Below are 27,951 nucleotides of genomic sequence, written 5' to 3' on the forward strand. Positions count from 1 at the left end.
CTTTCCCGTCGATTCATAAAAAGTTAAAATCGTCATTTCGCGATAGGTTATGTTGAATTTCCATGCATTGCTAGTTTTTACAAAAGTTTATGAATTTTGAATTTAAACTCTATCAAGATGAATATTTGTGTATTTCTATGTCATCACCAATGGATATAAAATATCATGGCAGTTATTCTGGCAAGGAATTTCCGTGGCATTTGTACTAGTTGTGTTCGATTTGAATGGCCAAAAGGTGAGAGAGCAAATTTACTGGTTATTTTTAGACAAATGTCCCTGATTTGAATTTTTTAGAAAATTTTAAAATTCAGCGCCCAATTTATTATAAAAATCAGATCATAGTAATTTTGTTTTTTCATAGGTGATTCATTTTACCGGGAAAGGTTATTGCATCATAGATTGACTGTTTATCTTTTTTTTAATTCTTTCCTTTTCAAATTCTTTGAGATGATCTCAGATTTCTTGAATTAATGAGTGATTAGCCTATGTAAAGCAATACAAACATCAATATCAATACTCTGATGTTCATCTTTCAATGTATGTAGTTTCAAATCACAATAATATTAATTGTTATGACGTTTATGGTAAGGTGCAATTCCTTGGCGGCGACTCAAACCGCGCAGCTAGAGCCGTCGCGGCTAGTGAACATAATTTATAAATTTCAATGATTCATTGGTTATGTATCATAATAGCAATTTAGTATCCTGTATCCAACACTTCAAATTTATTAATCTGCCGCCATAATGTTCATACAAAATAAAAATCTAATAAATCATTGAATTTATGGGTTATGTGCTCTAGCCGCGCGACTTGAGTCATCGCTAAGGAATAGCATCTTTATAGCCACACAATCTTGTCTAAGGTAATTGCTAGGCTATTTGAGATATTTACTAAAATCTGAGAGGTATTACTTTTTACACGGCTTTCTATCAAAGACAGAGATGCCTAATGTTCTGTTCTTTACTAATCACCTAACCTAACAGCATTCTCCCTACTTTTGTGTCAGCATCCTATTGTGCGCAGCATGCTTACTCCTCTCTACTACTCTGTCCATGCTACAAATTGTGAAGGAAAAAGGATTTCCTCTCTCCATGGAGGGGCTTTGGACTTTGGTTACTATTGGAATTCATCATTTAATTAAATGTTTATAGTCAGCTATGTTAAAAACTCAGCTAAATTGCTTGCAATTTTTCATACCTTCAAGGGCTCTAATCAGTTCTAACGATTTTAATAGTTCTTCTACTTTTATCATATTTCAGAAAAGCCAACCGTATTTCCTGACACATATAACTCGTACAATGTACAAAGCGATTGGTACAACTGGTGGGAGAAGAATGATTGCTTCAAACCTAAATCTGAAAGTCATTCTGATAATAAATTCTGTATAGTGCTGCCTCCACCCAATGTGACAGGCACTTTACATTTGGGACATGCCTTGACGGTTGTCTTGCAGGACGTTCTGTCCCGATGGTAAGTAAACAACAGCAGTGATTGCATCATATATTCCACTTAAATTACTCTGCTTTACTACTCAAACTAAAATTTTACCAAGTTAGCAAATTATAATTTTCTAGCCTAGAATGCTCCTTGGTATGTCAGGAACAGCGATCTTCATAGAGACCTGCACGTCGACCTGGTATCCACCGAGATCCAGAGGCATGCGGAGAGGCACGAGGGGCGACTGCACCAACATGACAACGTCGAGGCGATCCAGCTGCTAGACAATGGAGGGTTGGTGCGGAGGCTCAAAAGGAGGAAACCGTTTGAACTAGTGCATTGCTTGTTCAAGTAGTGTTCAGTGAAAGAGCAGAGCAGTGATTGAGTGAATCTAGCTTCTATAGTGCAGTCAATAAGTGTACATATTAATTAAACAATAGCAGTAAGAGTTCCTAATGAGAAATTCACTGTTCAATTTTTCAAGTAGTAATTTAGGATAGAAAAAATTAGCTCATTAGTCTTTAGACTAGATGGCTATAGTATTGACCAATAGAAAAAAAAATTAGCCTAGAATCCTTTCAAACTTTTTGAAGCAGGTCTTTTCAATGTGTGATTTTCTCCAAGATTAAATCGAGCATTATATTTTATCGCTTTTAGTCAAAATGAATTTTATCAAGTTGATAATTTCATTCTAGTTTTGAAATTCTCACAACTCAACTTCAGAATGTACATTTAAAAACATGAAATGAGTAGTGAAAGTCGTTTTTCTCTGCTCTACTCTAACTCTTATATTTTTCTACAAAAAATATACTATATAGTAATTTTTCATTGTATACCTACCAATGTATGGATACACAGGCTACCACTTTTTTGAATGTATGGATACTGTACCACAGATGAAAGAAACGCTTTGTTAGGTACATTGTTCATATGTGAGTAGATGGACATACTATTTATATTTATAAATGTTTTATTGAAAAATATTTATAACCCTTAAGGCCGGTTTCTGAGCTAAGTTCTACACTTAAAACAGCTGAGTCAGAAAATTTGCTTTCCGAAACGGGGCGTAGTCGTAGTCCACGTTTAAATTAAATTTCGAAAAACTAGAAAATTGAACACAAAATAAAATAAAGAGATGATAGTGTGAAGTTTCAGCTATTTTGAATTATTTAGGAATGCTTCATTTCATCAAGGAAAAAACCTCCCACTACGCCCAATTTTCTGAATTGGAAAGCCAATTTTCTGACTCCAGCTGTTTAAAGTCTAGAACTTGGCTAAATCCCGAGCTCGGAAACCGCCCCTTAATGCTCTTTTCAAGGTTCTACTGTGATTTTTAAAATTTTGACGCTATTTTTCATGTTTATACTTAGGAGAAACCTATTAGAAGGAATATTGTTGAAATGGGTTGAATCAAGTACTATTTTCAAGAGTATTTTTTGTAATGTGTATTAGTATTTCTTATCTGGAAATGTGAATGTGTTACAGGCATCGGATGAAAGGCTCGGATGTGCTGTGGGTGCCGGGCACAGATCATGCTGGCATCGCCACGCAGGTGGCGGTTGAGAAGCACCTCATGAAGAAAAAGAACCTGCGAAGACTGGATGTTGGCAGGGAGGAATTTCTGAAGCTGGTCTGGAGTTGGAAGAGTGAGAAGGATGACACCATCAAGAAACAGCTGCGGATGTTGGGTGCCTCTCTCGATTGGTCCAGGGACACCTTCACTATGGATAAGGTTCCTAACTGAGTATTTTCTTATTTACAGGAATAGAACATTTTTAGCAAAAATAACCATTTTCACTGATGATTATAATTGTGTTCACAGAATTCTGTAAATTGTGTTAGGGAATGATCAATGGAATGCATACATACAGGAATCGAACGCATGACCGGTGAAACGATAGCAAACTGAAGTTCCACCTTGTGTGGGCTATGCCTGGCTCTCAGAGAGTCCCACACAACGTACGCTTAGCTTGCGGAGCTCATATCTTTGCTTAAATGCATTCTGACATCCATTTTGGAAAAATGTAGAAATTACTGAAGTTGCAACCCACAAGTCCACTAGGCAAGCTGATGTATACTGGGCCATCAACTAGTATTGGATATTTATTTATTCATTCATTTGTTGATACAATTACAAATCATGAATATTATTGGGAAAGAACAACAGGCATAGCCCAAAACTATTCCATTCCCAAATTTGATAAATAATAACATGTTTCAAAAAATAGGTCATGTTCTTACTGTGGAAAGTTGAAGTTCAATTTCTGTCCAAAAATACAGGATGTTTGAAAAAACTCCCTAGTTTTAGGTACAGTATAAATTTAATGTGTAAATTGATGGAAAACTACATCAACAAGTACATACAATGAAAGAGAGAACCTTCAACTTTTGTTTAAAATCAATATACTTCAACAAGGGATATATTTGTTGCCCTGCACACGACGAGACGATATTCAAGCTCTCGCCATGTATTCACCAACATATCAGGTGTAACTGTCCCAACCGCCGTGACGATTCTTTCCCGTAAATGGTTTATGTCTCTGATTTTTCCACTGTACATAACATTTTTTATGTGTACCCAAAAGAAAAAGTCCAGAGAGGTTAAGTTCGGGCTTCGTGGTGACAAGCAATTGGGCCAGCTCTCCCTATCCACCTTCCGGAAAGCCCTAACTCAACTGAGGGAACTGTTCCCTGGCGCCGTCTCAAGGTCAAGCAGGTCTGCTAACTGCAGGGGGACAAAACGTAGACAGTTGCTGAATCAAACACGACAAACTAGAATAGTGTATATCACTTTTTACAGAATCTATGACATATTAAAACTAGGGAGTTCTTTCTCAAACACTCTATTTATAGGAGCTAGAAATTTGAATTTAGAATGATTAAACACCAAATTATAATCAAATATTGAACTTATATCACCGCACTTCATTATTATAAAATGTTTGAAAAAGAAGCTAATTGCGAGATATTTGTACCTATTATAAATAAAATTGAGAATTCTTATTCTGAAACGACAAGAAAATTATACTCTTTAGATAGATAGATCATAGATATCAATTTAACCGAAGTAAACCTCAATAAATATTTGACAAGATGACAAATAAAATGTATAACAATTCCTTGGAAATTAAAAGACTTCTACAATGTTTAAATGTTGTTGAAGTATGTAATTTACTTCTTCCTTTTAATCTCTGCCACCTTGTGCCTCACAGCGTCGGGGTAGCCTCAGACAGTATGTAATGCACGCCATTTTTTAATTGCTAAATCTTTTCTAAGAGATATTTGTAAACAGTACATTGATCCACAAAAAGCAGACTTTCTCTTATTGAGTTCCCAACTAATTTGATAAAATAGTTGATTTTTGTATTCGTCGTTCCATTAAATAACTTAGTTGCAACTTTTCTACTTGATTCCAGAACTATAGTAGAGCTGTTAACGAAGCAGTCATCAGACTATGGAATGCAGGCCTGTTCTACAGAAAGGAAGCCCTCGTGAATTGGTCTTGTTACTTGCAATCAACGATTTCCGATATTGAAGTGGAGCATAGACTGATAAATGGACCGCAAAATCTCAATATACCTGGTTATTCGTCCCCTGTCAAATTTGGATTAATTGATGATTTCGCCTACAAAGTTGTTAACTCAGGTTTGTGTCTTCTCAATTATTGATCCAATTATGATTTTATTAAAATTATATACAAATACAATTTATTATATCTTCATTTTTTTAAATATTCAGATAATTCATGAGTTGATAATATCAGCGATTTGCCCACATAAACCAATAAATTTTACCTCAACATATAGACGTGAAATATGTTACAAAAAATGCAAGATTGAATGTGAATCGAACCCGAGACTTCAGCAATAGCAGACTATCGTTGTAACGCTCTAAATCTTTAGGCTGCACCGGCTCTGATTTTTATTGACATTCATCTCAGTATCTAGATATAAAATGGGAAAAGAATCCTTGTTCCCTGTTCTTTTCACAGATTTTTTTATGACTCGCACAATGTGTAGTTATCTTATACGAAGATGTATGAAATTAAATTGAGGGTAGCTTTTATCAAAATTATTTTCACAGTGAGTCAAAAACATTGTGCTGGAATCACGCCAAACCAAAATAGTACATAGTTTTTAGTTTGGTCTTTTTCATAATTAGGTTTGTTAATTCTGATAGATTGGATTAGAATCTTGGTACATTAAGAAGTTGAAATAGCTTAGTAAGTAGAATTATAATTAAATTTTTCAGCATAGAATATTCATACTTAATAAGATGTCTTTTTGAATAAATTAATATTAACTTCAAAAAATATTTTATCACATTCCATGTAGGCTAATTTTCAATTTCATTGTACTGTATGAATAATACATTATTTGTGGCTGTAGATAGATATTTTTTTAATGACAGAAAAATAAATTATGCTTATTAATATTTCAACCGCCTCAGATGAGGGTTGAGATCTCTAATACTAGAGGGCGGGTCATGGAACTACTAATCCACGGCGGAAAATAATAAATAAAAAAAATAAATAAACACGTTAATTATTTTTCAACACGATGAAAATTCACACAGAAAATTCATGAACACTAGAGTCTGATAAAGTCCTAATTCTACACTTCTCAAAAAAATCAATAAATTTATTTTTAATATTATCAACATTTCAATATGTTTTACGAATTATTCTTTTTCATTTTTCAGACAAGGAAATAGTTGTATCAACAACTCGAATAGAAACAATGCTGGGCGATGTGGCAGTTGCAGTAAATCCGAACGATGAAAGGTATAAGGAATTCCATGGGGCTAGACTGAGACATCCTTTGCGTAACTCTCATATACCTGTCATCTGCGATGAGGCTGTTGATATCAATTTTGGAACAGGTAAGGATGCTTACCTCACTCCGGTCCGGTATAGTATCAATTTAATCGAGATAATTTTACAATTTTATAATTTTGCATTGAAATTGTATACTCGAGCTAACAACCTCTCACAACGTAGATTTACTTATTGGTTTTTTAAATAAAAATTCGTCTCGGTAAGAAGAGTATTTTGATTTTGTACGGTATTGATTCCTCAAGTACCTTTTAACGATTTGTATAATCAAACAGAAATACATTACAAATTATTACTCCACTTTACTTTACTTTACTTATGCGTCATAATAGAACTGCATCATGAAGCATCGCTCCTGCAATATGTGACACGTCAAAGTGTCAATATATCTCTAATATCCTTCATCCACCAAACCAACAGACAAGAGAACACAGCAAATTTCACATAACAAACATTAAGCAAAAATTCAAAAAACATTTATTTGCCAATTATAAAGATAACAATAATAAATAAAACAAATACTTCATACTTATACAGAATAAAAATAAAATTTAAACTTAGAATTTAATTGGCGTTGCCAGCAAAACCTAAGTTTGTGTGCTAGCAACGAGTACCAAAAGATGTAATTCAATTTAACATAAACATAAAAGATGGTTAAACATTTTATTTAAATGGTAGTAATAATAAATGAATAAGTTAAATAACAATAATAATTGTAGTAATATAATATCTAAAAAAAATGTAACTTAGTGGAAATAATATCAAAGAAAAAAGTTTTAATAAAGTAGATTCTAACTGTACATGAGGCGAAAAACATTGTCACTTCTGATCTATCTCTCTATATTTTTAATGGCTGATTTATTAAATCTATCTGAAATTAATTGGTCTGGCAAAATATTTATCAATTTATTACTCATGTATATGAACTGTCTGCGGCATACTGTTAAATTTGTTCTAGGAATGTAGTAATGAGATAATGAACGGAAATTATACCACGGAATGTTTGTTTCAAAGAAATTTTTATACTTATGAACGGCTAGAATTAAATTTTTCACTTAAAGTTGTATCACTGTTAAAACTGGGAACTTACTAATTAACTAATTAGTAAGGGGAAATTAACTAATTAGAAGGTCCGCTAATTTGTACGTACACAATACAAGAAGGAATTCCCTTAATTTTTTTTTTAATTCCCTCATGCCCTCAATTTCTCTGATGTGTGATGGGAGTGAATTGAATATTTTAATTCCTATATAAAACGGGCCATTCTCCAGCAGACAAAGTCTATGAGGTGGTTATACAAAACCTCCAAACCTTGTATTATGGAGATGACTCACCTGGTTCTCCTCATATAGGCAACCCGTCTATTCTTGAAGACGAAGCTTGCTAAATCAAAAGTACAAATAGCAGGATCCGTCAGCAATTTCTTTTCTTTAAAATATTGTTAATACTTACCTAATAACTTAATTCAAATAAATTATAGTTCCTATTTGTAAAGTGTTTGTTATTCTTCCTTCAACTCAAAATGTAGACATAAGCTAGTCATTTTTCAAATATCTATGAATATTACAATAATTATGAGGAAAGAAAATTGCTGTTTCATAGCCTAAATCTGCTTGTCTTTTCACTTTTCAATTGTAATTTAATTATATTATGTATTATTATTATTATGTATCATTTTGTACTAAATACCTTTTATCTTAGTTTTTTCTTGTTTACACCAAACATCCATGCAGTTCAAACCACGATTGTACCGGCAGCAGTTTTTCAAAGGCTGATTACTCTTATTGATGTTCTCAAATAATGTAGATTGTGCTTTTAAATAACCTTCTACTTTTTATTGAATTATTTCAACTTTGATGAGCTTCTACCTATTTTTTATTGGATTCTCTCGAATTGTGAACATTTTCCATTCATTCTTTGTGTCTTGTTTACAGGCGCAGTGAAAGTAACTTCTAGTCACGATCATAATGATCACAACTTAGCTTTAAGGCATAGTCTTCCATTCATATCTGTCATCAACGACCAAGGACTGATCCACAATTTCCCCAATTCATCCTATTCAGTGAGTATTCTTGATAAAAAATCCTTTTCATAAGCTTTATCATCTATCATATGAACAATCTTGTTTTGCAGTAGATCTTTTTTGTTGATTTCTCTGTCAATCTAATGTTTAATGCTAATAATCTATCTATGAGAATTATGATATAGAACATTGTCAGTACTTATAACTTCTATTCATCCTTAATTGAATAATATGAACGATTTCCGCAAGAGTACGACCAAAAGGGGTTGAAAAAAACTGAAGGCAAACCGACGAAATGTTCTGGAATTGACGATATACTGACGAACAGAAGACTTTGCGGTAATGTACTTTCAATTGTACTGTTTAATAAAAGTTTTATAAATAGAGTCGAACCGCTGTACAACGAAGTCGATTATCCGGAGAAAAAATTCGTTGCAGAGAGGTATTCGTATTGAGAGGTTGTTCTGTCAAGAAAACTGCCTCAATCTTATGGATCTTGTAATATCGTATCACGGCGGTGAATAAATAAATATGGAACATAAAACATATAATCGGGAATGTAGGTACGGTACCTCAATAATAATACTGAAATTTAAAAATTCATGCATTTTTTGAATATTTATAGAATGTAATGAGTAAACTCACAATTTACTTCCAGAAAGCTTGATTTGTACTATTTGTAGAGTTTAATCAATGTGCATACTCAGTACAGTAGCAATATTTTTCAACTTCATTCATAAAATATGTTTTAATTCTTTTTACACTACTATTAGAATGAACATAACATACTGTAATTTTGTCAATAACTTCACTCAACTTTCCTATTTTTAATGTTTCATTTGAAAAAGTGAGTAATTTTCAGTTTAATTTTGCATTTTTGAATAAAACATCATGTTCATAAACGACTCACATTTATTTAATGTTGTCTGGTATACTATTTTACAGTTTAAATCCTTGCCTGATATTTTTTAAAGCTTCTAAAATATCTTGATCTGACGGATTCTTCTCCTCAGGTCCGTCACAGTCATTATCATCATAGTCAGCTCTAAGAATTGAAATGTCCAGTCGTTCACCTGCCTGGTTTAGGAATGACAAGTCCTTGAAATTCTATTTCCAGTAACTTGCATTCAATTTCCGACATGTGTTTCAACCTCTATTGACTGTCTACCACCCTATCTTCTTCCTACCTGAATTGCCATTACTTTTAGTCTATTGACCTTTCTGCTGAAACGTGAATTGATCATTCTTCCTTGAAAATGACCGTCTGCTTCCTATACACACTACATTTTGTATGTTGAAGTCTAGAGAAAACTTTGTAGTTGAGAGGTCCAAAATTCGTTAAATAGAGGTGAATAAGCAGCTAAAACTCTAAAATGTCATGGGACCAGGTAAAAATTCGTTGTGTAGAGGATTAACTGGAGGCTCGTTAACTGGAGGTTCGTTATATAGAGGTTCAACTGTACTATTTTTTTAAACAGTTTGTAGAGTTTACGGTTTTGCCATTACGGAGACTCGCTTCGTAATGAATCAAGCACAAAACGTTTGAGAAGAACTTGTTGTTTTCGAGAAACCATAATCAACAATAATCTTCCGTTTTACTGTTTTAAATGTGAATTTATATTGAAATTAATTACTATCTCTAGACGTTCTTTCTTAATTCAATTGAGTTTCTTATAGATTGCTTCAATTTAGTAAAACATGAATTATTTTTCTCGCAGGGTATGAAGAGATTTGAAGCAAGAGAAGCAATAAGAGAAGACTTGAGAAAGCAAGGACTGTATAGAGATCAGAGACCACACCAGTATCAACTACCCATTTGCAGTCGGTCTGGTGATGTCATTGAACATCTTCTAAAACCACAATGGTGTGTATTAGCTCGTTGCTCTAGAATTAATCTCAATATGATAAGAAGGTATTTTTTGTATATGAATGTTTACACATTTATTGTAAAAAGATGCAAGCAAAGGATTTTATTGTAAAAAATGAAGAATGCTAACAATATTTTTAAATTTAAAATATATTAGGAACACTTATTTGCTACTAAAAGTGCTAGATGTGTAAAAATATAACATTTTCAATTCTCAGTCATTGTATGAATATTATGGGTAGTTCCATGATAGTAAAAAATTTGGATTGCAATTTTTCAAATGCATTTACAGAAGTCTTAAGGGTAGTTGATAGCAAATTAATTTAGTCTAGACAATTAATTCTTCATTGTGAAGAAAAAACATACATTCAAATACTCAAGACAAAATTAATTACGATTTTTGTTCAATAATTAAGTTATTATTCTCATCAATTGTATTCTAAAAAATGAATTCAATATATCAGCTTTTTGCACGAATGAATATTTTCCCCAAGGTACTGATTCAAACGTTTTTACAGGTTTATAAATTGTAAAGACATGGCTGCAAAGGCTCTTGAAGCTGTAAAAACTGGGCAGTTGGTGATACAGCCTAGCTCTTTCGAAAGAGTTTGGATGCATTGGTTCGAAAATATCGAGTAAGTTGAAATGCGAAATTACAATGACATTATTGTATTATCTGTAGAATTACTGCCCACTTGTTGCACCAAATTTATTCTATGACCAAAGAAAATTTCAAGTTTTGAACCGATCTTTATTGCTACATCCGATCCTATGACTAGCATTTTACAAAAAAAAATCCTCAAAAGTTGAAATTCGAATTAATTAAAAAATTTAAATTAGGTTTAAATTTTGCTCTTGTTTGAAGTCGTGATGCTTGAATTTTTTTCTGTTCACAAGAGTTAATATGATAGTTTATTAGAAGAAATAATTAAAAATTGAATTTATAATTTCAAGCTCTATTATTTTCTATCTGTTATGAAAAAAATGGAACCAAAAACTAACTAAATTAGTAACTGATTATTAACAGTTCTCGTACGGTACTTCTGAATTAACCTCCTTGTATATACGATAGATCTTACTGTGCTAACTATTCATATTATCAAGTAGATGGCTCTTCTATTATAGATACTTCATGATATTTCGTTTATTCATTTATGCAACCACTCATTATTAAAAAATATAATGGAAGAAAAAGCCCTTGAATACCCCTAAACCAAATGTGCACCTATATTATGTTGTTTCATCGTTTGAACTATTGTAGAGTTTGGTTCAAGTAGTGTCCAGTGAAAGAGCAGAGCGGTGATTGGAATCTAGCTTCTAGTGCAGTCAATAAGTGTACATATTAATTTAGCAATAGCAGTAAGAGTTTATAATGAGAAATTCACCGTTTCATTTTTTTAGTAGTATGTTAGGAAAGGAAAAAATAGCTCATTAGTCTTTGGACTAGATATAGTGAGGTCCACGTTTTAATGGCAGTGTGTGATTTGCAATGGTGTTGCTATCCTTGTCTATCGTTCAACAAAGCAGATGGCGTCATCTCTTTCACGCATTGCGATGTTGCCACATCGTTTATCAACAATTATTGACAAAATTCAACTAGTTAACAAAATATTTAATCTCAATAATAAAAATTTATTATTACATCTTTCAAAAATATATTTTCTTGACAAATAAAATATGATTAACTATTTTCAACAATAATGAACAGTTAAATTCATCAGATATACCAGTATCAGCTGTTTGGGCGGCAAGGCTGAGATCTGCCAACCCTTTTCTCCTATCTTCCTACACTGACATAATAACGTGGACCTCACTATAGCTATAGTAATGACCAAAAAAATGTATCGAAGGCTGGCCACTAACGGTAGAACATGAATAATACTCGTAAACATGCATGCACACACACATATTCATCATGCATGCGTGTTTTGTCATCAGCGAGAGGCTTCTAACATAAAATGAATAACCAACAACATTAAATAAATCACTGGAAAATTACAAATTATAATTATAGAAAAATAGTTTAACCTCAAATAGAGCAGCGAAGAAAAAATGAACAACAAAATAACCGGAGATTCAAAAACCTAACCTCAAAAATTTTGCTCGAAACCTGTCGCTGTGATGACTTCATGTGTATCATGCATGTTCTACCGTTAGTAGCCACCCTTATAATGTGTCTTATAATCTACTTTTGAGTAGAAATGCATCATATTATTTGTTTATTTTGAAATATTGATACATTTTTTAATTTGTCGATGTGTCCAGAGACTGGTGTGTGTCACGACAGCTGTGGTGGGGCCACCGACTGCCCATCTACCAGGCATCCACTGCAGAGGGGGTGAAGGGGGGTGGTGAGAGCGGCCCAGTGTGGGTGGCCGCGCACTCCATTGAGGAGGCCACTGCGCAGGCGGCGGCCATCTTGCAAGTGGGTGGAGCCGATGTGGCGGTGAGACAAGACGCCGATGTGCTCGACACCTGGTTCTCGTCAGGAATATTCCCCTTGGCTGCGTTTGGCTGGCCGCAAAAGGTATAACATTAATAGGATGTAGTTTAAATTGCAGATAAGTGCCATTGAATCCTCTGCATACAGACTTATGATTTTTACACTACTTGTGCAAGTTTTAAGTGGTAGAATGAATGATAGATAAATGCCTCCTTTTAGTAATTTACAACATTAAAGTTGGATGCTTGGAGCAGTGTTAGGAATGAGGTGATAAGAAGAGAACTGAACATGGAAAGTATAATGGGAAAGATGGAAAGCATGAGACTACGCTGGTTTGAACACGTGAAGAGAATGGGAGAGGATCGGCTGCCAAAGAGATGAGGATTGAAGGAAGGTGACCAAGAGGACGATCGCAACGACGCAGTGGTCAACGAAGTGGGGAAGAGAGGATACAGATGGCGACAGGTTGAGGACGAACGTTGGTGGGAAGACCAAAGAAGATGGAGAGGCATTGTTCATACCCGGCACTAGCTGGAACGGGACACGAATATGTACAACATTAAAAGTGATGTGGAAGATGTTTAGGCAATAGAATGGTGATTGAAATGGATAGTAGATAGTATGGGTATTCACAAGGCCTACATTCACCATCTACATGTAACGCTAAACTAGGTTTACATGAATGGTCACATTTATTATAATGTTTTGCATTGCGGGTTCAAACAAACATCTGATCAATCTTCGTTTAAACCTAGATTGTACATAATTATGGGCCTAGTGCCCGGTTTCCCAAGTTTGGTCAAGATATTCGAACATTGTCAAACCGGATACGCTTCATGGGCGGGACACACATATCCGCACCGAGCCCGAATGTCAATTCTCTGTAATACTCCTTCAATCCATTTAAGCCCCATATCACTTGCCGCATGCACCTCCTGCAATCCTCCCTCACATGGGAACAGAGGGCAGTTCGAAACCAAGTGCTCCATTGTCTGTATCTCGCCACATTCACAGTATGGGTCAGGTGTAAAGCCCCATAAGGCAAGAGACTGTCCGGAACCTGTTCAAACAGCACCACTGCCGGCGGCCAAGCAGTGTCCCTAGCACGTGCACATATGAATCCTCAATTAGGTGTTTATTCTTTACTGATGAGGAGGACCACCTTGCCTTCCAAATTGCTTTACTGATCATCTAATCTCAGATACCTCCTAGATTGTAGCCGTCTTGCTGGTGCATTATTTAGCTCCTTAGCTATTGGCAACTCATTCCTTGAGACAACCCTGTTAACAGTATTCAGCCACACTGTACACCAAGGCAAGACTGGATGTTCGCAGCGTTCCCACATTGCAACCCCAGGTTGCTCCAGCCAGTTTGCTTATAATATTGTTTCTGGTCTTTAACTTGTCTCTTACACCCTCCAAGTGATGGCGGTATGTTAGAGACCTATCAAGTCGCACACCTAGGTATCGGGGAGCTTCCCGATGTGTCAGTCTCTCTCCACAGAAAACAATATTTAGCCTTCTCCCTGCATCCCGATTACTGAGATGAAAAGCTGTTGTTACTGTCTTGGTTGGGTTGGGTTTCAGGTGCCATGCCTTGAAGTATTCTGCCAAATTTTCCAGATCTCTGTTGAGCATAGTTTCTGAGACCACAGTAGCACTACAGAATACAGAACTGAGACACTGCTGCCGCTCGGCTGTCGCACGGATATGTGTGTTCTCCTACCATCATCACCGTGTCGCGGACGTAACTCGGCCGTACCTCGGCACTGGCTGGAACGGGACACGAATATGTACAACATTAAAAGTGATGTGGAAGATGTTTAGGCAATAGAATGGTGATTGAAATGGATAGTAGATAGTAAGGGTATTCACAAGGCCTACATTCACCATCTACGTGTAACGCTAAACTAGGTTTACATGAATGGTCACATTTATTATAATGTTTTGCATTGCGGGTTCAAACAAACATCTGATCAATCTTCGTTTAAACCTAGATTGTACATAATTATGGGCCTAGTGCCCGGTTTCCCGAGTTCGGTCAAGATATTCGAACATTGTCAAACCGGGTACGCTTCATGGCCGGGACACACATATCCGCACCGAGCCCGAGCCGCGGCACGGCCGAGTGACGGACGTACTACGGCCAGTGAGAAAACTAATGCTTTCAAACGTGTGGGGACACATACTACCGCACCGCGTCAGCACCATCACCGTGTTTGTTGCCCGAGCCGTGCCCGCGCCGTCACCATCTAGTTCAGTTTACTTTTTGACGGAGACGGTGCGGGCTCGTGTAACATGGAGAGTGAAAAACTGATTGAAGAGATACGGAATTTTCCAGTTCTGTACAATCAAAGTGATGAGAAATATGGTTGAACGGAAAAACAAGTTAAACCAAAAGTAAAAGTTGAACCAAATAATAAGATGAGCCAAAGGTATAATAGACATAATATAATAAATAATAAAATAAACAACTAAAAGTATAAAATAAGAAACCCGTGACTGTGTCTTGAATTTTAAATTTAAAACTAAATACGTTTAGATACATAAGGCGGAAGATAATAATTTCATTGCTGATATATTATATTTACGATACATGACTGATTGTAGTATTGTTATGTACAGAAATAATATATGCCAGCACTATGATTCTTATCTTATGTGATCACAGGTAATTAGTTTAAAATTAAAAATATAAATCTAAATAGGATGTAACAAGTTTTAATAGTGTTACATTATTAACAATAGTTAACATATTCAAAAATCAGACCACAGTAGCACTACAGAACTGAGACACTGCTGCCGCTCGGCTGTCGCACGGATATGTGTGTTCTCCTACCATCATCACCGTGTCGCGGACGTAACTCGGCCGTACCTCGGCACTGGCTCGGTGCGGTTATATGTGTCCCGAGCTTTATATGAGTGCACTGCAATCATCGATTGAAGCTATCACCTTAGAAATTATATGTTCAGTTCACTCGCTGTAAAGCGTTGGCCAAACTATGTAACACCAACATGTTCTGACATGCAAGCTATCTGTGTCTACTTTACAGTTATCAAAGCATTTGAATAATACAAGCATTTTGCCATTTAAAAGCAAAAACCTAACTAACCTACCCTTTCACCTATCAAACCTTTAAGGTTTCTTCATTTCTTAGGTCGTTTTTACTTTCCTTGCCCTATTACCATAGGTAAGGAAAGTATGCTTTCCGAAAAAAAATAAGGTACCCAAATTTCCAAATTTCGATCCCCTGTGTATGTGTGTGTGTGTGTGTGTGTGTGTGTGTGTGTGTGTGTATGAGTGTATGTGCGTCTGTGTACACGATATCTCATCTCCCAATTAACGGAATGACTTGAAATTTGGAACTTAAGGTCCTTACACTATAAGGATCCGACACGAACATTTTCGATCAAATGCAATTCAAGATGGCGGCTAAAATGGCGAAAATGTTGTCAAAAACAGGGTTTTTCGCGATTTTCTCAAAAACGGCTCCAACGATTTTTATCAAATTCATACCTAGGAAAGTCATTGATAAGCTCTATCAACTGCCACGAGTCTCATATCTGTAAAAATTTCAGGAACACTGCACCATCTATGCAAAGTTTGGTTTCAGATTCCCAATTATCAGGCTTCAGATACAATTTAAACAAAAAATTCGAGTGGAAAAGATTGAGCATAAAAATCTCTACAATTAATGTTCAGTAACATTTTCACCTAAAATTGAAAATAAGCTCGAAATTCGAGAAAATAAGATTAGTCAATTGCAAACTGTTGGCAACTGTTGATTCTATTAAATCATTCACTATGAAGAGATAGCAGATCTCGTGTATATCTAGCGTTATTGTCCTGTCACCAGCTGGCTCAGATCTTAGAAAAGTAGACTTGAGATGCGCGGGAACACTAGCATCAGTTGATAAATTTTTATAACGGCAAGGAAAGTCGTGTGAGTGGACCACACCAGATTTTTATACTTTACAGCTTGGCTATACGTCATTTTGTAAATTTCGGGGATGAGATATTTTTATTTTTGCGTTGGCGAACTGTCTTGACTTAACTTGTTAAAATCGGGCATTAAGCTGCGTTTACACCAAAGTTATTAACAAAATGTTAGTAACTTAATCCTTATAGATTCTATTAGATTGAACGGAACTTGACAAACACATATGTTCATCATGTGTATGATAAGTTATATTCAATCTAATAGAATCTATAATCATTTTGTTAATAACTTTGGTGTAAACGCAGCTTTAGTCAAGTTATTTGTTAATCTCTGTTATTCGATAAGTCATCATTTAAAATTAACAGATAACAGCAGTTTTCAGTCCGTTATCGAGCTATTTTTGTTAAACGACTACTAAAACGGCGGTTTTTAGGCTTAATTGTTAGGTTATGAAATCCGATTGGAGCGCTATTGTCATACCCACCTCTAATAAAAGGCTCTGGCCCAAGATATTACAACGTCACAGTGTAGGCCTAAAATCTAATACATGATTGATGAAAAAGATCAGCTGGTATTTTTTTAAACCTTTTTCACCAATCATGTATTAGATTGTAGGCCTACACTGTGACGTTGCAATATCGTAGGCCAGGGCCTTGTACTGTATTAGAGGTGGCTATGGCTATTGAAGTAAAGCCCTTGGCAAAGTCTATAAATAGGTTTTTATAGACCTTGGCCGTTGGTATTGGATGTTCACTTTCCCAGGTTAGAAAAAACAGTTAAGCTTGTTAAAAAACATTACTCCTAAATAATTTTGAAGTATGGGTTTTGTGTTCATCAAATATTGTAATAAACGACCATCTAGTCAATCCACTGAATGATGGATTGTGATTCGTCGTACTTTCTCCTAATAATCAATTGTTTCATAAATAGTAAAATGTCTTTCATTTGTTTCCAGACTGAAGATTTTTCGAAATTCTACCCTCTAAGCTTGATGGTGACAGGTCACGATATTCTGTTCTTCTGGGTTGCTCGCATGACCATGCTGGGACAACAGCTAACTGGACAACTGCCTTTCAAAGTAAGCCCGTCAACTAATTCAAATAGAATCTCATAATGCATACGCTAATTGTAATGCACCGCATTTTACAATAATGTATTTGTTCTACAGAATTATCATTCACTGTTTGAAATGATAATTATGAATCATTGTAATGCACCGCATTTTACAAATGTATTTGTTCTACAGAATTATCATTCACTGTTTGAAATAATAATTATGAATCAAGCTAATGAGTAGTATTGAAACTGGTCATTTTTTGCTAAAATCAAGTTTTTTTAACCGTGTATAGTTTAAGTTTGTTTTGTTTGCCTTCGAGTATCTTATCAATCTATCCAAATTAAAATTAATTTTTCATTTTCAAGATTAATCATTTGGTGGGATTATAAATTTGGACATTACCTGACTAGCTGGTCTATTCATTAGAAAAATGAGAAAATAGAGATTTTATGAGTAAGGGAAATTTCCTGTTCTTTCTTGTCTGCATATTGTATTTCATCCAATACATAAATTGTCACTATTCACTTATTGCTACTACTAAATTAAAATTCAAGATCTACAAAACAATGTTTTCTTGATACTCGTTCTGTCGATAAGTTTTGAAAACTATTGTGTGATTTGATAGTTTTGAATTCTATAATATTGTGATTTCTATCTTTATCTTTCTGTACTTCTTTATTCATTTTTTCAGTACTTTTATTTTATTATTTTATATTTGTTCGTCTTATCTTGTAAATCTTTTTATGAAGTATCGTCTAGTCAGCCCACGGTCTCATCGTCATTAATTTGAATGACTGAGTAAACCTTTTATTACGAAACCAAAGTTTTTGACATATGCTTTTCAAATCTATGGCTATTTCTTTTTCAGAAAATACTACTACATGGAATTATATGCGATAATGAAGGCAGGAAAATGTCCAAGAGTCTGGGCAATGTGATATACCCAGAGAATATCATCAAGGGCGTGACATTAGAGGTAACAGGAATTAATCTATTTCAACAGAGCAGTTTGCTTTGGTAATTCAAGTATTAACTTGATGTATTCCTTGAAAAACAGCAAGTGATTAGATGTCAACAGTCTTGTCCTAAAACACAATAATCAATACAATGCAATTCTGAACACTCATGATATACAATATATCGTACAAATACATAAATAAAAATAGAAATCCAAGTGCCCTTTAAAAATTATTTAGTCACAACATGTTTCGGCTATATGATGCAATTATCAAGTGATTGGAAAATAAATAAATTTTATTAGCTTTGCTAATAAATTGTAATAAATAATAAATTTAAATAATTAAATTGACAAAATCTTAAAAAGGGTATTTAGATATATATTTTTATTTACATACAAGAGTAGCCCCAAAGAAAAAAGACAATATATGTAGTACATACACAAATACAATAATAGCCTATTACTAGTATTGTCATTTTCATGATAATCACATTTTTTAATGAAATATGAATTAATTTAACTAAATTTTATATGTATTGAAGATTCGAAGCATTAAATTTTAAAGATTGAGATTTATCTTTGAGAGTGTAAGTGTTTTCTGATGTAGAATAGCATATCTTGGTCATCATTAAATAATATGGATTGGATATTACATTAAAAATTATTGTATTGTATATTCTATTCTATTTTATCTAATATTGCTGCCTGTTCTAGGACTTGCACAAAGAAGTAGAGAAAAACTATAAGTGTGGACTGATATCGGGGGAAGAAATGAAGAAAGCTATCAACGGACAAAAGGCTACATTCCCTCCCAATGTTCCAGACTGTGGTACAGATGCCCTAAGATTCACGCTAATGGCACAAAATATACACAGTGAGTCTCTCTATATAATAGCCAAATTATCTTATAATCGTTTCTTATTTAGATAAAATCTCTTCATTAAAAAAAAACTACTATAAACTCTCAAGGTTGACTGATTGGCAGATATCTTTCAAGTCAAAAATCCACCTAAAGTGTTGTCCACGTTATAATGACAGTATTTTATTAACATTGTTGTTTCTATCCTTGTATTGGTGTTTCATTCGACAAAGCAGATAGCGCTATCCTTTTCTACCTCCGATGCGGAGGTAGTGAACGTTGCGTTGCCAGATCATTTTTTAACAATGTAGAAATATAATTAACGTTATCATCACTATCTATCATTGAAAAATATATTTTCTTGTCGTATAAAATATAATTTAATATTTTAAACAAGAATGAACATTTAATATTACATCATAATATTTATTTATTTATACCGGTATCAGCTATCCTCTATGGAAGGCAATGTCATGGCAGAGAACCGGCAACGCTGTTCTCCTATATTTCTCCACTGCCATTATAACATGAACTATAATGAAGTTATTGAACGATAGTAAATTTCTGATACAGTGAAACCAATGCATCGAGTTCCATCCATCAAGTAAGTTCAAGATAAAATCTTAGTTTAATAAACTGAACTCTGTTAAGGCCAGCTTCCGAGCTTCGGATTTAGCTAAGTTCTAGACTTTAAACAGCTGTAGGCAGAAAATTGACTTTCCGAAACTGGGCGTAGTCATAGTCCACGTTTAAATTAAATTTCGAAAAACTATAAAATGAGCCAAAAATAAAATAAAGAGAAACTAGTTGAAGTTTCAGCTATTTTGAATTATTTAGGAATGTTTCATTTCGTCCAGGAAAAACGTTTCCAATTATAGAAATGAGAAAATAGATATTATCATCTTTAATAGACAAAGAAGACAAAAGTCTTTTAGTAGTTTTTCTACTTTAGTCGTAGTAAACTACGACTACGCCCCGTTTCGGAAAGCCAATTTTCAGACTTCAGCTGTTTAAAGTCTAGAACTTAGCTAAATCCCGAGCTCGGAAACCGGCCCTTAGAGATGTAGAATTATTCAGTAGAATAGACCGCATAATACCCGTATTAGGTTTTTATTTTTTATTTGTAAATTATTCTGTATATTTCAGGACATGCGATCGACGTCGACATTCAAGACTTTGTGAATAACCGCTCCTTTTGCAATAAAATTTGGCAAGCTTTCCGATACACTCTGAATAAGATATCCGACTTGAATATCGATGTGCAGGATGCGTCTGTATTGCCCTACGAGTTGAACTCATTGTCTCTCATCGACCAGTGGATTTTGAGTAGGTTGAGTGAAGCAGTCGACAAAATGAACCAAGGCATTGAAAATGCTGACTTGCATATTACTACGTCCGCATTCCGGCGGTTTTTTCATTCCTTCCTCTGCGATGTGTATTTGGTGAGTATTCACAAATCAGTTATGTATTCAATCAAGCACATTATTATAATGATGGAGGCTTTATACGAAGGGAGTTTAATAAGTAATGAAACACATTACTGCTCCTCAGAAATGGCTTAATTGATCCATATGAAATTTCCGGGACATGAAGTTGGCAACCTGAGTAGGCTAGTTGTTCAATCACAGTCATTGTGCTCTCCTATGTATCTTAAAATGAATAAACAAATAATTCATGTGCAAAAGAGGTTTTGAGATCAACCTAAAATACTTTTTTGCCTAGGATATTCATCAATTATCAAAAGGAAGGGATAATTTTGTTGCTTAGGTCTATTTTTCGAAGTAACCATAGTTTTTTACTATTTGAATAACCCGTTTTTAGTAGTTATTTGTAAGTTATTATACAGAGCAATTCTCGAGCAAACTTGCCATTATCAACTGAGTATATTTGCGGTTGCCAGTAAGATTAAACTACGGTACTCATATGTCATCGTAATGTTGCCAATTTGATGTCCTGAATGTTTCATGTGGATCAATTCAGCCGTTTTTGAGGAGTAGTAATTTGTTTCATTACTTCTTGAACTTCCATCGTATGATGGATATGCTTTAACCCGTTGAATATTGATTTTTTTATTAGGGTAGTCCAAATCTACCGTATAGCAATCTGATTGTTAATTTGTGATAATATGTTACATAAGGAGTTTTAAATACCAGCTGAAACTGCAGTTACTATGTAAAGAAAAATAATAATTTTACAGTAACTGTAGCTTAAACTACAGTTTCAATAAACTAAATTGTTCAAAGTAGGACTTTTCCATTAATAATATAATAATATTCGTATGGCTTTTATTGATGGGGAGTTCCTGACGTAAGTTCCACCTCGCCTGAGTATATCATTTGAGCCCTCAATAGGCCTTACTACTGTCATACTTCAGCCGGGGCCGACAATTTAACGTGCCCATCCGATAACAATTGGATTGATTTTTTTCCATTGATCTTTCTTCATAACAAATTTCCTAACAATAACTTTTTAATTTGCAGGAAGCGACCAAACCAGTATTTCGTAAAAGTGATGACAAAGAGATCAGTAAGGCGATTTCAACGCTGATGTTCTGTTTGGACACTTCTTTGAAACTGCTCGCGCCCATAATGCCATTCCTCTGTGAAGAGATCAACTATCAGTTACCTGGCAAACGTCCTACTACTCTCATGTATGCTCAATATCCTTCTAATTATCAGGTAAGAAAATTCGCTATGTTCCACACATTTCATTCGATAGAAACCCTTTTTTTATTCTATTCAATTTCTCTATGAAAAACTTTTCTATTCTATTCTCTGAAATTCTTTGAAGCACTTATTTTATTCTATTATGAAATAGAATTCAAATTTTTATATTCCATTCAATGAAGCCTAGTTCATGAATTCGTTTCGATGATAATTCTTATTTCTTATTTGCTTTCTTGTATAGTCCAGTTATTATAATAGAAATCCGAATCTCAGTACCATTTTTTTTTTTAATTATTTTAAAATATAGAAATAAAAATCTCAGTACCATTTTTTTAATTATTTTAAAATAATTCAAAAAAGGGTACTGAGATTTATTTCTATTTATATTACAAGTAGCCCTATACAGAAAAGAGACAATAAAATGGCATATCATCCAGTCACTATGTACATTGGTGTTTGCAATTCATATTGTAGTTCTGATTTTTTAATATATTGTTTGGATACATAAGAGAAGTCCAGAACCAATTTTTCCATACTAAATCTCCTTGTGCTAGATACAGTGTGGCACAAAAACCTCGTATTTTCTGTTCATTTTCCAGTTTTCAGCTATTTCCGCCAAATTCTGTGATCGGAAAAAATTTGCTCTCGCCTTTTTTTAGATTATGAAATTCTTAATAAAATAAGATCATTCTGAACTCTCTATCTTTAATGAGTACTGGGTTAAAATTTTATACTAAGTTAATAAGTAAAATTTATTATAAATTTATACTAAATTAATAAGTAAAATTTCAAGAAAAAATCAATTTTTATGAATTTTAGTTTTTGATCAACAATATTTTCCAATTGTTTCCATTTAAATGTATAATTCAAATTCCCTCTGGGCTTAATTTTGTACTCTGCAATCTGAGACCAGGTAGAGCGCTCTATCTCATATAGATGTCCAGGTACACCTGACAACAATGATCCTTGTATTTTGAAAAAAACCCTCGAGTATTTTTTTCAAATCAAAAATAATCTTTACTCACAAAATAAGTAAATACAGCAGCTGAGACAAAATATACATAGTGAATATTCCCCAATCATCATTGAATTGAATTTACTGTGGTGTATCTAGTTTTGAAAGATCTGTGCTCCATATGTTTTATTATTATGATGACTATTCCATATTATATTTATTATTTGGTTCTATCAAATGCCTGAATTTGCAGTTCCGAAATGCTCACCTAGAGGAGGAAGTTGAGTTCACAATGGATGTGATCAGAACTATCCGAAGAATGAAGAAAACCAATGGTGTGAAAAAAGTGGCTGCTCATGGTAAGTATCATGATAATGACAATATCATTCAACATTGAAACAAGATTAATTTCAACTTCCATCAGTCATAATTTATCTATCTCCAAACTCTACTTCAACCAAATATAAGTGGGTGATTATTACGAATCTTTTTCTTGAGTAGGTAAAAATATTCAATTTTAAATGCATTATTTACATTTTATTTTCACATCAAATATATTCAGAATACAGTGTGCAATTATTTTGTGATAATTAGAGTTCGTGTAAGCAGATTAAAAGAATGAATTCATTCAACTAGTTGAATTCCTGATTTTGCAAACTCATTCATTTTTATTTCTCAGAATGAAAACTAGTACGAATATTTTCCCAAGTTGATTTGGTAACCCATATATCGTTTACTGCATTGATAACTCATACAATAGCTATTTATGTATTAAGAGCGTAATGCACGACTTTATCGCTCGCGCAAAACAGTTATCACGCGACGCAAAGCGGAGCGTGATAATTTTGCAAGAGCGATAAAGAAGCATTACGCGTGAATTACATTTACATAAAATTTTTTCTACAACTGCCCAAAACTGTTAATTTAGAGTTGTAGAAAAAAAATTATTACAATTCTGTGTCAACACTGTGTACTACACAATAATCCCATACACATTGCTATAGGGTGTAAGCAATTATGTACTTATGTTAATAAAAAATTATTGTGATTGCAATAAGTGTAATCATTTTTCTATATTTTACAACATTAAATCATCATGTTTCTACAGTATAAACTTCTTAGGGCCGGTTTCCGAGCTCGGGATTTAGCTGCTAAGTTCTAGACTTTGAACAGCTGGAGTCAGAAAATTGGCATTCCGAAACGGGACGTAGTCGTAGTCGTAGTCAAAGTCAGGTTTAAATTAAATTCCGAAAAACTAGAAAATTGAACACAAAATAAAATGAAGAGAAAATAGTGTAAAGTTTCAGCTATTTTGAATTATTTAGGAATGTTTCATTTCGTCAAAGAAAAACGTTTCCAATTATAGAAATGGAAAAATTAAGATTTAGTGTGCTGCAGCTATTTACTGCGACTACGCCCCGTTTCGGAAAGCCAATTTTCTGACTCCAGCTGTATAAAGTCTAGAACTTACCTAAATCCCGAGCTCGGAAACCGGCCCTAAAAGTCTTAGCTTGTTGCCTGTTTAAAGCAAATACAATTTATTTCTGTAGGTTCAACATGTAAATCAATTTATTTCTTATCAAGCTTTTTTTACACTATGAAGTTGAATAAACAAAATCTCGTATGTAGCCTACTATGCCTTTCAAGTTGGAAAATTATCATGCTGCTCATTCTGAATTTCTAGTACAAATTGGTCTGTCTGTTCAAAATTCAATTAATTTTTCAGTTGAGATCGAAAGCCAGCAAGGAGACATTCTGACCAGACACTACCAACTCATCAACAGCTTCATTAATGATGATTACATCATAACTGATCTCGTAGAGCATAAGAATGAAGAGAATTTTGTATGCGAACCTGTCAGTTTCCACACACACGTCTATCTGAAGATACCGGTGAGAAAATTAATTGTTCAAGCTCAATTTAAATTTGAAATGGGAATTAAAAAATATATACATTTAAATCTATATATCTCGTTCTCACATTTTTGGGGGTAAGGTATAAATATATGAATTTGAAATGCAAAGCTGAATTATAAACTCAGTTCTCATATTTAATGTAGTACGAATAATTTTGCTGATTTTCAGTGAAGACAATTCACTGTAAAGTGTTGACATTCCAAAACGTGAAGAGAAACATATTTCTAATTATTATCATTTTAAACAAATTACTTTTTGAAATAGGGTACATGACGGCGCATATTCCATTTTACTCATGAAGTGGGATGCTCTTTATTTATTCATAGACGATAGATACAATTTAGGCGGTAAACAACAGGCATTCGCCCAAAACTGCTTTCAACCTAAATTTGAAATGCAGTCCAGAGGTTAAGTAAATATTATAATTTGATTTATACACAAATTTAAATCCAAAAAAAATATCAACCAGAATCTTGAATTTATCTGATCAATTTATTCCCAAACACAAAACCGAACAAGAAACTTCTATCACAATATCACATTCTCTATTGAAATTTTACTTGAAACCAAGATGAAAATAATCTTTGTCCTGTCAGTTGATTTCTATTCATGACATATTGTTAGATTCACTGCCAACATCAGTTGCATCTTGCAAGAGAAGTACATTCAATTTAAAAACAGTTGGTTCTCAATATTTCTGATAATGTTTTGGCAATTATGAATTGTTCGTTATGTTTCATTTCGAGAACTGAGGTTTTCATTCTTGACCGTAATTGCATTCAGTGTAAACTGAAGTAGTGTAGTTGTAGTTGAATGTAGTTTAAAAAAATTGTAGTTGAGTGTGGTTTTACATAATTTTAGTTGTTATCTGCTTAATTGTATTACAATTCTTCATTGCTGCTGTTCTTTATGAGATATTTTCTACTATTGCAGACATTTGAAATATCGGAAGATGAGATCGAGAGACTATTGAACCAAGAGAAAAAATTGAACAAAGCACTGGTCAAATTGCTCGAAACTGTCGAGAACGAAACATTCAAAGAGAAGGCACCACTCGACGTTCAAGATAGTCACCGGAAAAAGGTAACAGTGAGATCATTCCGTTATAATTTCACTATTTCGAATTTTTATTCTCCATAAAATAATTATTTTTATCAATTTCTTAAGGTGATAAATTTTGATTTTCTATCATTTTATTGGTAACCAGGCAAGAATGTAACCTCTGGGCTTAGATGAGTTCCAAACCACTGGGAAATGATTTAGAAAGAAAAGAGCTGGTAGACATCATTTTTCATTTTTGTCGAGGTATTTACAGCTCATCATTGCATTTTAAGTAACATTTTTGCGTTACTGTATTCCAATTTCAATCTAAGAGAAATGTATTTATTATTATACAAAATGAATTATAAAGTCATTTTCACAGGGACGGATTCAAGGATCCAAAGGTTCAAAGAACCCCACACGTCAACCGAAGCTTATTGTGTTCCCAAGTAGTATGTTAGTTGAGCAAACCAATACCTATGTCCTTTACAAGAACCAGGAGTTTTTCCCTATACTAACATTCCATTCATCACCTGGTTGCAATCCTTGTCGCAATCCAGTGTGATATGATTGGCAGTCTCTTCAGACTGATTAGTCCTCGTGACCTACGTGAGTTCCACTCCTGGCCTTCTTTGTAGTCCTTCCGCTGAGGAAGGGGCGGCCAAGTTGCCTCTAGGGCGCACTTGACTCAGCCTCTTGACCCACATTTGTGCCTGGTATATCACCCATCACTGGTCTTTTGGGTTTTTTCCTTTTGCCCCTCCGAAACCTCGCAGGGTCAAAAGCCTCACCTCTCCCAAGAAGTTTTGCCTAAATGGCCGCCCTTCTTTGAGCAGTGATGAGTTTTGGCCTCTCCACCCACAAACTCGTGACCTACTTAAGTCCCACTCCTGGCCTTTTTGTAGGTCCTTCCGCTGAGAGAGGGGACGCCAAACTGCCTCTAGGGCGCCCGGCCACCCTCGACTCAGCCTCTTCACCCACATTTGTGCCTGGAGTTTCGCCCATCTCAGGTATCTTGGGTTTTTCTTTTTTCCCCTCCAAAACTGGGGCAGATCCCGTGGGTTTGAAGGCAAGGCAACTTCTAGAGTTGCCTTGAGGTCTATTTTAGTCGGCTCCTACGACAAGCATGGATACTGTGGGTGAATTCTGGTTTTCAACACATTCTTGAATACGATGATCGACTCAAAGCTCCCCCAACCTACAGGGGGCAAGAGAAATGTAAGAGAAAAGCTATAATGACAAAGGCAAGCTGTGAGGGATTTGTTATATTGGAAGTATTTGATATAAGAACGCTTGTACTGTTATTAATTCAATTGATGATAATTTGATCAATTCTAAGTTTTGTGTTTTTTTTTTAATTATAGGTTTAATGAAATTTGAATTTGGATCTGTTGTCTGTGTTTATCAAGTACCTAGTCTAGAAACAGTTAGTATTCAATCTAAAAATACAGATTTGTTTGATTAAAGTATTGAAAACATATGCATGGAATAGAATTATTTTCATTTAAATACTTGTAATATCAATAAAAACGTAGGCCTTCAAGTTGAATTGAATTTTCTAATCATCAGATACTATCAGAATGATATTTTGAAGGAAATAGATAGTTGATTGACCTTGTGATTTTACTGAGTAAGAAATGATGATTTATTCATATTATAATTTTTTCACTTCCACAATACTCAAGTATTTTCTTTTCAGATCCTGGGTCTCCAAGAAAAACTACTGCAGATCAGAAGGAAACTCGACTCACAACTTTTGCACCAAAATGTAGAACCGTAATAATTTTTATAGATTCATGTTGAGTAGAAATACATAGTTGTAATTATTTATTCGTCGATTTCTGTATCGTTCATTATTGTTAATAATTCTCAGGTTAGTGTTAACAGTTTGCGTATTCGTGTTAACTTGTAAATTTTGTGAATAAAAAGATTATATTATAATACTTTGTCATTT

The 27,951-nt window shown here is 34.2% G+C and overlaps 1 protein-coding gene across 1 annotated transcript; it reads left to right on the plus strand.

Moving 5' to 3' along the window:
• Window positions 1-27,940, plus strand: LOC120351822 (valine--tRNA ligase-like). Its single transcript, XM_039430306.1, has 18 exons — window positions 1-235; window positions 1,260-1,470; window positions 2,923-3,169; window positions 4,854-5,082; window positions 6,139-6,318; window positions 8,206-8,333; window positions 10,013-10,158; window positions 10,680-10,796; window positions 12,427-12,688; window positions 17,500-17,622; window positions 18,470-18,577; window positions 19,274-19,433; window positions 20,565-20,860; window positions 21,899-22,096; window positions 23,293-23,398; window positions 24,766-24,932; window positions 25,890-26,039; window positions 27,697-27,940. Exons 1-18 carry the CDS (start codon window positions 166-168, stop codon window positions 27,775-27,777), a joined length of 2,979 nt encoding a protein of 992 aa, XP_039286240.1. The 5' UTR covers window positions 1-165; the 3' UTR covers window positions 27,778-27,940.
• The last annotated feature ends 11 nt before the right edge of the window (window positions 27,941-27,951 follow it).

The sequence above is a fragment of the Nilaparvata lugens genome, chromosome 6 (assembly GCF_014356525.2).
Source record: "Nilaparvata lugens isolate BPH chromosome 6, ASM1435652v1, whole genome shotgun sequence".
NCBI classification, from domain to species: domain Eukaryota; kingdom Metazoa; phylum Arthropoda; class Insecta; order Hemiptera; family Delphacidae; genus Nilaparvata; species Nilaparvata lugens.